This window comes from Cupressus sempervirens, chromosome 5 (genome assembly GCF_028749045.1).
Source record: "Cupressus sempervirens isolate cs-2001-9-10 chromosome 5, ASM2874904v1, whole genome shotgun sequence".
Lineage (NCBI taxonomy): Eukaryota > Viridiplantae > Streptophyta > Pinopsida > Cupressales > Cupressaceae > Cupressus > Cupressus sempervirens.
In genome coordinates, this window is record NC_143122.1 from 333,036,161 (window position 1) to 333,047,103 (window position 10,943).

Consider the following 10,943-nt stretch of genomic DNA (forward strand, 5'->3'; position numbering starts at 1 on the left):
AAGTTACCACCCGTAGAGGAACGGTCAAACTAAGATTGTGAACAAGTGGCTCGAAGGGTACCTTTAGAACTACGTCTCGGCACAAGGACCATGGGTAAAATGGATCCATCTGTGGGAGCATTGCTACAATACCACGTATCACATGTCTATTAGGATGGCACCATTCAAAGCACTATATGGGTATGAACCCCTCTCCATCGACATAGTTTTGGGTGATAGTCGCGCTCCAAGGGCGAGGGATTGGCTTCAAGAGCGGTAGGACATATTGAGGAGTTTGAAAGAAAATCTATAGCAGGCACAAAATCAATAGAAGATGTACACCGACAAACACCGGATAGAGAGGAGTTTTGAAGTGGGGGATATGGTCTATCTCCGGCTCCAGCCATACCCACAGTCTTCATTAAAGGGAACAGAGAAGGAGAAATTGAAGCCACTATTTTATGGTCGCTATCGCGTAGTCTGTCGCATTGGTGAGGTAGCATATGAACTAGAACTTTCTAAGGGGAGCCGCATTCATAATGTCTTCCATGTTTCCTATTTGAAGAAAGCCATAGGGAAAAATGTCGCAGTTGCTATCGACCTTCCGCCACTCAATGAAGAAGGAAAACTCATTCTGGAACCTGCCGAGATCCTTGAAGTACATGAAAAGACCCTACGGAACCGCACTGTGAAGGAATACTTGGTATCCTGGCAACACCTACCACTAGACGACACAACATGGGAAGGCAAGCACATCCTACAACACCCGACATTGCACTTGCTTGAGGACAAGCAAATTTTCAGACGGGAGGACTCTAATGTTCCCATTATAAAACAAATAATAAATTAATCTTTGTAACGGGCCAGTTGATTTATTTTATCTCGGATCCATTTTTTATTTTTTTCATAGTTTGTGTCACCGTCGACTATCTTTGTACACCCTCGAAAAGATTCTCTCGATGGGTATTTAAGCATGGCTTGTAGGAAGTCTATAGGTATGCTTTGGATTATATTTCTCTGTACTATGAATTCTTGTTGAGAATTCTCTTTTGTTCACTATTTCAAAAGTTAAAGATCTTCCCTATTTGGCTCGTGCAATTTTAGTGGGATTCAACCCTCACCCTATTCCATTGTTGCATTGTATTTCTTTGCTCGAATCGTGCAAATTGGAGCAGTATCTTTCAGTAATCATTGTTCGCATTCAAGTCTATTTTGTTGTGTGGATTTCATTGACATTTTCTCTGTTCGTTTCGTTCCAACGGTGTATTTCACCCGTATGGCTCACCCCCTTCAATCTGTGTTGATTCATATCAATTGCACCTCTGTATGGCCTCTCAATCATTTCGTACGGATCCCTGATTTCCCCCCCTCGCATACCATTCTCTCTCTCCACACTATCCCCTACAGCCTTCAAATACTGTACATCCACCCTCCCAACATCCTGTACAACTTTCTGATCTTCCCATACGGTCATCACACCACATGGTACGACCTTTCTAGGAATACCATATAGCTCCTTCTACATGCTAACTAGCAACGTACGAACTTTTTCTGTGTTCAGTCCTAGCAAAGTAATTCGTAATGTCTCCCTCCCCACTACACCGTACACCTGCTGTACACCGTACAGCCTCCTTAGCAAATAGCTATCCGTATAGCCTTCACCTCTGTTGCGGTTTTCGAACTGTAATGACCCTGCTCAAATCTGATCTCAAAATGCTGATAAAGGCTCAAGGAATTTCATCAAACACTTTGCATACAAGGGTCATATGTCTGATATAAAATTTTAGTTTGCTTTAATGAGTCTTTTCTTCAATTCGCATCGATGAGAATGTTTACAAATGACTCTAAATTGATTGAACAATGACCTAACATGAATGTGCAACTTATTCTGACGATATTGAATGCATATATGAATTCTAATCGTAAAAAAATGATCACCTACAACCAATTGGTATTTTGTCAAATAGTTGGGATGCAAACTACTAAGCTGACTACAAATGATATAGAATTGTTCAATGACAACTACAAATGACCAGCAAATTAGTATCTCTTATTACAACACAATGATCCAATACAATGCTCATCAATAAGCCAAGACTCTTGACATTTACAAGAATTACAAATATATGATATGCTGGTATGAAAATGCACTCCTACAGTTGTAACTAAAAGTTATGCTTATACAATGAAATGATGGACTATATGCAATGAAACCTTGTTGAATTGAAGTGCCCTTGTGAATAGATGAAGAAGCAACCAAACTCCAATTGAAAATGTGTTCTTCCAAGCCAAATTGAGCTCTCTAAGCCAGCGGCCCCTATTCTGGTCTGATCTTGAAAATAATATATTACGCAGCATATAAATTCTGTCTCAAGCACCAAACATCATCTCCAAGATCCAAGGAAATAGGCAACCCAAGCCTTGAATGAAATCGATGCCAAATGTGAGCTCCATAACCAAAATTGTACCTACCAAAGGCGTCCTTTCAAGACTATAATATCTGATTTTAATATCAGATTTATTCACCAATATAATCTGCTTTCTTCACCAAGGAAAATCGATGCCAAGAATGATGAACCAGCTCCAAAGGATAGCTATAATCTCCAATGCAAATAGAAACCGATATCATGCAAAATTGTGGCCTTAATATACAAACTTTTGTGACTGAAACATCACATCAGTAATTTTGGAAATGACGAATGTTGCAAGTAGAACCCTAGCATAGCCAAAGATGAAGACTTTGATCACCAAAATGTCTTCAATAATGCCTCACATTGAACCATCTAAAACTTGGCAAAAAGCCTCAAGATTTTAAGCAATGAAGCACAAATGAAAGTCTGAAGTAACTTTCTCCCAGCTGCAATAATTCAAGTGATATTTCACACCCTCAAAATTGCATACCAATTGAGAGTTTTCGTTCTCAATGGCCAATTGTGACTATTGCAGAAACCCTAGGCTCCACAATGCACATCAACAACAACAAATCTGCTTCCTGAGAATGAAGCCCAAGATGCCTATTTATTCTTTTTTCTCCACTTCCTCCAGAAACTTCTAGAACATTATTTTATTTTATTTATTAAGTGACTTTATAAAATATTTTATAATTCAAGTCACTTTATTAAATTAATTAAATATAAAGTTACCTTTTAATATTTATTTATTTGATAACTTTATAAATAATTAACTTAATACCACTTATTTATTTAATTAAAATAATTAATTAGTCATCCTCATAAAATATTCATTATTTTGGACAACTTAATTAATTTAATTAATTTAATCAAATTACCTCCAAAATGGGGACATTACACGAACTACCTCTAGACATCACCATACGAATCTGTCAATAGGAGTTAGAAGGGCATTGGATCATTACATACACTTACTCCTTCTGCATTAATCTTATGTTCCAAGTAGAGGATCTCGTTTAGCCCAAACTCACATTTTGAAATTTTGGCATATAATAAATCCGTGTCTAAAATATTTCTAGGACTTCTTTGATATGCTGCAAATGTTCTCCCAAAGTCTTACTATAGATGGGTATGTCATCAAAGAATATGAGTAGAAACTTTCTTAATTGCTGCCTGAAAATATGGTTTGTGCATGATTGGAAGGTAGCCGGAGCATTTTTGAGGCCAAATGAGAGTATGAGGAATTCAAAATGTGCATAATAGCATCTGAATGTTGTTTTTCGTATATCTTCCTTCCTCGTCCTAATTTGATCGTATCTAGATTTTAGATCAATTTTTAAAAAGTACCGAGCACCATGTAACTCATCTATCAGTTCATATATCTTTAGAATTGGATATCTATTCTTGATAGTTTTCTTATTTTAGGCTTTGTAATCAATGTGTATTCTCATAGTTTTATCCTTGTTCTTGATAAGTACTGTTGAGGAGGCAAATGGGTTATTGCTTGGTTGAATGTGTCCCATTTCCAATAATCCTTAAAAGTTAAATAGCCTTCTCAATTTCCTCTTTGTACTTATGGGGATACCTACAAGGAATTTTTATAACTGGTTTTGTTGCTTCTAATTATAAGGATACGTTCTATTTTGTTGCAAGATACTACTTTGGTTGATCTATCATCTAAACCTTTTAACGTTATATTTTTTCCTTCATGTTTGAAACATATATCCAAATTGGGGTTATCTATAGTAAAGCACCCTAGAAAAATCGATCCAAGGCATTCCCAATATAATGTCATTTTCTAGTTTTACAACATTAAAATCTGCTTTTATAGTATGGTTTCTTACAGTAATATCTAAGGAATGATTTCCATGCATTGATCAATGGTGTCATTACCCATTACTGCTTTCAAGCCATTGAATTTTTGGGTCTTTAATCTCTTATTCTCTATGAGGTCCTTGCTAATTGAAGTTGAGGGAGGCACCCAAATCCACTAATCCAATTACTCTTTGACATGAAAAGTTATCTTTTCACCTTCTCGAGTAACCACTGCTAGTGTTCCAAATTCTTTCTCATCCACTTTTATTTTTTTATTTGGTGCTTCATCCTAACTAATTTCTTCCATTCTATGTAGTTGTCCCCTTTTACGTTGGTGGTCTTGTGCCAAAGGATTTTTGCATTTGAAACACAACCCTTTCTTTGATAATTCATCTCTATTTTTTATTGCTTCTTTCCTTCGACATCTATGCCTTGGACTCCAATATTCTTTACAAAAGTAACCTATTTTTTCTCTATTTACCAATGTGTTTTGTGGGTTTCTCTCATCTCCCAAATTCGTGATCTAGAGGTAGGGTTATTCATACTTCATTGGTTTCTCCAAAACAAATTGTGGGTTGGGGTCTCCTTCGCATAGGCATTCCCTTGTTTGTATTCCTCATATTCTAGCGAAAACATGTTTCTCTTGGATGCTCATTCCTCAATCTCCACCTCAAGCATGTAGCTATGGAATAAATTGTAATCTTCCATTTACAAATCATTTTCATCCTTCGAACACTCCTCAAGTTCTGGGACGCCTTCGTTGTTCAGCTCCATTCGGATCCTCGCTCCGTTCATTCTCTCCATCTGACTACGAATCAAAGGAAGATGCAAGACTTTCACACACCATCTATGTACGAAGATCAATGACAAACTTGCATTGTCCACTCTCCATTGAGAGATTGTTCCTTCTTAGTATTTACCCTCGCTGTGACAAGGCACCCCCTATCGAGAATGGCATTCTATCCTTTCTTCTTAAGATGGATTACAACAAAGTCCTAAACAAATGGTTGTGTGCCTATTGTGACTTGTTTAGCCAAGCATGTTCTAAGGGGTTTGATTCAATGTTAGTCAACACCTACTAAATTACAAGTTGGCAACCAGAGAGTTTGTTTCCCCAATTGTTTTTATGTTGCTTCAGAGAGTGCATTCACCCATGACCCACAATTCTCTATGGTATCCATGAGAATGGTCTCAAGGAGACCCATATCAACGTGGGTTGTCATTCTTCTTGATCCATCACAATTTGGAAGTATTACTTTGTTTCATTGTGTTAAAGATCTTTTTATATGTGCCTCCTTGTTCTTTTAGGGGCTTCTTGTTTTTGTCCCTCACAAAATTTTCCAAATGTTATGAGTTCCCTGATTTCAGGTCCAAGGCTTGCATAGGCCATTGAATTATTTGTTGTGTTATTGGTAGGTTGGTTTATCACTTCCTCTACCATTGGCATCTCTTCCATTGGTAAGAAAGATGGTCTCACGATTCAAGAAGATGATGATTCATTCGTATCTGGTTCATTTGAACTTATATCACTCTTGCAGACTTCTACAATATACAAGCCTTTCAAACATTTAAAATATTTCATTTTATTCTATAGTTTGAAACTATATAATAAAGTACAAGCTTATATAAATGAGAGGAAATCAATTATTTATTTATCCTTGCTATTTGGGAAGAGTTATTCTTGAGGTTATTATTAGAGTTCCCCATATCTTGCAATGTTTTTAGAAGGGCTCGATTGGATTTATCTAGTCCTTCATTTTGATTCATCAAAATTTGGTTTGTTTGTTCCATGAAAGAACTTAGCTTGTAGGCCAAAATGTTTATGGTTGCCTTCTTGGCTCTCCTCTCATATGTTAGCATGAACTGTTGTTCACACGATGGCAGGATTATGCTCTGATACCACTGTAATGTCCCTTGTCTCTCTGATTAACTTCTCAATCTCCTAGCTTATGAACCTGCAAATATATCAATTTTCCAATAGAAATATCTATAAATAAAAAATGTCAATTGATTTTTCAAGAGCATAAATCCTAGTTCCCTTTTAAACCCCTTCTTAAAGAGAGGTTGTGATTGTACTGTTCCGAACCACACAACTACTCTAAACAATATCTCTATTCAATTCTGGAAGGCAGTACAGTGTGGTGGCGTGAATGTACGGATGCCAACTAGAGGCCATACAGTGTCTATATGACTAGATAGAATGATGGAATGGAGATGCAAGTGGCTGTACACCAAGGACAGGAAGGTCATACTATGTGGTGGACAGTGGAATCTGTACAGGAGATAGGTCGTACAGGGGGAATGACACAATGGCCATACAGAGGAGGTCATACAGTAGGAGGAGAGGGTCATATGGTAGGCCTAGATGGTCGTATGATGGGACTGTGGTCGTACAGGAGGGCTATGTGGTCGTACAGTGGTAGTATGGTGGCGGAGGAGCAACTCATGCAACAGAGTATGCTATCAGTGATGTATCGATCTGTTGGGTGATTGTTCTAGTGTGGAAGGCTGAAGGTGTGTGTGTATGGACGAAAGAAAACCTAATAATGCAGGCTAACTTTAGAGATCCAAATTCATTAGATAGTACCAAACAATAATGAAAAATAGAACACAAGAACCTTCATTGAGATTTGCTAAATGATGGTGCTCCGATTTGCCAGATCCGAGCGAAGTGTTACAAGAGACAGAATAGGGTGAGGGTTAGATCCCACTGAAACTGGATAAACCAAATAGGGAAGGTCTTTCACTTCCGAAATGGCGAACATCAGAGAACTCCAACAGGAATTCGCAATACAAAGACAATAATCCAAACTGCATACCTAAAGACTACCTACAAGCCGTGCTTAAATACCCTTCAGAAAAACTTTTCGAGGGTGTACAAAGATAGCTGACAGCAACACAAACTACGGAAACAAAATAAAAATGGTTCTGAGATATATTAAATCAATTGGCCCATTAATAATAGTTTAATAAATGATTTATTTTATAATGGCAACATTACAGTCCTCCTGTCCCAATTTTTGCTTGTACTCAAGCAAATGCAATGCCAGGTGCTGGAAAATGTGCTTGCCTTCACACGTCGCATTGTCCAATGGCAAGTGTTTCCAATGCACCAAATATTCCTTCACCATGCAATTCCACAGAGCCTTCTCACATACTTCGAGGATCTCGACTGGTTCCAACATGAGCTTTCCTTCTTCATTGAGTGGTGGAAGGTCTGTGGCTATAGTGACGTTTTGCCCTATGACCTTCTTCAGACATGAAACATGAAAGACGTTATGAATACGGCTTCCCTCTAGAAGTTCCATCTCATAAGCGACTTCACCAATGTGACAGACTACACGATACAGGCCATAAAATCATGGCTTCAAATTTTTTCCCTTTTCCTTCAATGGGGATTGTTAATATGGCTGGAGCCTAAGATAAACCAACCTACTTTGAAACTCCTCTCCATTTGGTGTTTGTCGGCATACATGTTTTGTTGATTCTATGCCCGTTGTGTTTTACTCCAAATATCGTAGGATGTCCTATCCCTCCTGAAGCCAATCCCTCGCCCTTGGTGCACGATCATCTCCCAGCACTATGTCGATGAAGGAGAGGGGTTTGTACCTGTACAGAGCTTTGAATGGTGCCTTCCCGATGGACATGTGATATGTGGGATTGCAACAATATTCTCCTAGATGTATCCACTTGACCCACACCCATTGTTGTGCAGAAACATAGTTTCGAGGGTAACCTTCGAGCCACTTGTTCACAATCTCTGTTTGTCTATTTTTCTAAGGGTGGTAACTAGTACTTGGTGACAATTCTATCCCTACTAATCGAAACAATTTTGTCCAGAAAATACTAATGAATCATCCATCCCAACGCTGACAATGTTTCTAGGTAACTTGTACAGACGAAATACTTCTCTAAAAAACAAATCGACAACTTGTGCAGCTTGAAAATCTAAGGGGATGGCGAAGAAATATGCATACTTTGTCAATCTATCAACCACTACGAAAATACAATTCTTTCCGTTTACCTTGGGAAGCCCCATTATGAAATCCATTGAGATACTTTCCCATTTATGTTCTGGAATTGGCAGAGGTTCTAGTAACTCGGCAGGTACAGTGTGTTTGGATTTGTTCTGCTAACAGACCACACACTTACATACTGCAACATGTCCCCTTTAAGTCCTTTCCATGAAAACCTCTACCGAAGACTTCTGTAAGTTTTGAGAAAACCCGAGTGTCCTGCCAAGGGTGAATTGTGTGCTTCCTTCAAGATTTTCTACTTCAATTTGGATTTTGGCACTAAAAATATCCGATTCTTATAGAACATAATGTCATCCACCACTTTGTACCGATCATTTCGAGTGTTGCCATTCATTAGCTCACAGGAAAATATGTTTTTTGGAATATTCTACCAACAAATGTGTCTTCTAGTCAGCTAAAATTTGGTTTAGTGAGCAGATGGTGGGTTTCTTGGACAAAGCATCTGCAACCACATTGTTCTTCTCTTTCACATATTCAATGTGAAAATCAAAAGCTTGAACGTTGCTTACCCATTTTTGTTGTCTCTCGTTCAAGTCCCGTTGCTCTAGAAAATATCTCAAACTATTGTGATCTGTACAGACGACAAACTTGGCACCCACTAGATACTGCCAAAACTTGGTTAGTGCATGTACGATGGCCAACATTTCTTTGTAGTAGATGGAATATAAGCGTTCCATTTGTGTAAGCTTCCTACTCTCATGAGCTATGGGGTGTCTATCTTGCATCCGTACCGCCCCAATGACTTATTCGGATGTGTCGTACTCCAGAATGAATGATCAAGTGAAACCAAGTAATGCAAGTACGGGAGAAGTGCTCATTGCCTCTTTCAACTTATCAAAAGTGAGTTGTGCCTTTTCGTTCCATTGGAAGGACCCCTTCCGTGTTAGATCCATTAAGGGTGTGTTGAGCTGAGAGAATCCTTTAATGAACCTTCGGTAATAACTGCACAATCCAAAAAAACTTCGCAAATCCGTGAGTGATTTTAGGGGAGGCCAGTCAAGGATAGCCTGAATCTTCTCTTGATGAACTTGAACTCCATATTTACTGACATGTCCCAAATACAATATTTTTGTCATACCAAATTCACATTTAGATTGCTTGGCGAACAAAGACTACTCCATGATCCTTAGGGCTTCATCTAGATGTTTCAGGTGCTCCTCCCATGTCTTGCTATAAATAAGATCATCAAAAAATACCAATAAGTACATACACAATTGTTTGTTGAAGATGCAATTCATGCACGAATGAAATGTAGTAGGTGCATTTGTTAATCTGCACGGCATGACTAGGAACTCATAATGCCCGTAGTGACAACGAAAAGTCATCTTTTCCACATCTTCCTCCCTCATGCGGATCTGATGGTATTCGAAGTGGAGCTCTATTTTTAGAAAACAAACCACACCATGCAATTCATCTAGCAACTCATCTATCCTTGGAATGGGATATCTATTCTTTATTTTTTTTGGTCCAACGCACAGTAGTCCACCTACATGCACATTGTCCCATCCTTTTTGACCAATACCACTAACAATGTGAAAGGGCTTGAACTAGGACGGATCCATCCTTTCTCTAGTAGTTCCTAAATTGTCTTTTCAATCTCATCTTTGAATTTCTTGGGATGGTAGTATAGTGTGGTTATGATCGGCTTGGCTCTTGCTTCAAATTCGATAGTATGTTCAAACCCTCGATGCGGTGGTATGCTGGGGGGAATGTCTATAAAAACTTTATCATGGTCACTTAAAATTTTCTAGAGGTCATCATCCTAGGGAGGTGTCTGTTGCCTTTTTATAGGTTCCGCCAAGAGAAAACAATGTGCAGCCCATGCAACGTCATCATGCCGAAAAATTGCCTCCATCCGATTTGCAAAAAATTCTTTCAAACCTTCATTTGCTATCTCACAGACAACAACCTTCTTTCCATCAACAAAAAAAGTAAAGTCCATCCATTTGAAACTCTGAGTGTATTCATCAAGTGTCTCCATCCACTGTATGCTTAGGATAAGCTCCATTTCATCAAGATCCACTATGAAAAAATCTTCGGTCACCATGTGATTTGCCATCGTGATACTTAGCTGAGCAACAAGGTGTGTGCAGGGTAGGAGAATCCCTTTGACAACCTTGACCTGAAATCCTGCATGCGTGTTTGTAGGCAAACCTCTTCATTTTGCCAAAGAGGAGTTTATGAAGTTTAGCATAGCTCCACTATCGAGCATCGCCATAACCCTTTGTCCTTGAAGGGTTCCCCATACACAAAACACTGTACACCTCGGGCTACGAGCTAGGGCGATCATTTCTTTATGTCGTACCAACATTGTAATTTTTTTTGTATGATTCAAACTAACCATGTTGGTGTCATCGTGATGTTGGTTGTCTTCGATAGGTAGTTCTTGTTTGTCCTCATCATTGCACATGACCTCAATGTAATGGATCTTCCCTTTTTCGAGGCATCTATGGCTAGGCTCCGAAGGTCCCTTACAATTGAAACACAATTTCTTCCTTCGGAGCTCCTGTCTGGTGGCTTCATCCAACGATGACTTCTTGGGCGAAGGTTTATTATCTCTATCCCTCAGAAACATCAGTAGTTTGGAATGTGAGTAACTTCGTGAGGATGATGTCGATGATGATGCCATACTCCTTAACGGCCTCTGACAGGGTGGCAAGATTGAACACTTTTACCCAACCTTTCAAGTGGTTCTGTCAGT

General features: G+C 38.7%; 1 protein-coding gene across 1 annotated transcript; it reads left to right on the forward strand.

The window, feature by feature from the left end:
• Positions 1-313: 313 nt before the first annotated feature.
• On the forward strand, positions 314-829 carry LOC149556052 (uncharacterized). Its single transcript, XM_089829683.1, has one exon. The coding sequence runs from the start codon at positions 314-316 to the stop codon at positions 827-829; it is 516 nt and encodes a 171-aa protein (XP_089685809.1).
• The last annotated feature ends 10,114 nt before the right edge of the window (positions 830-10,943 follow it).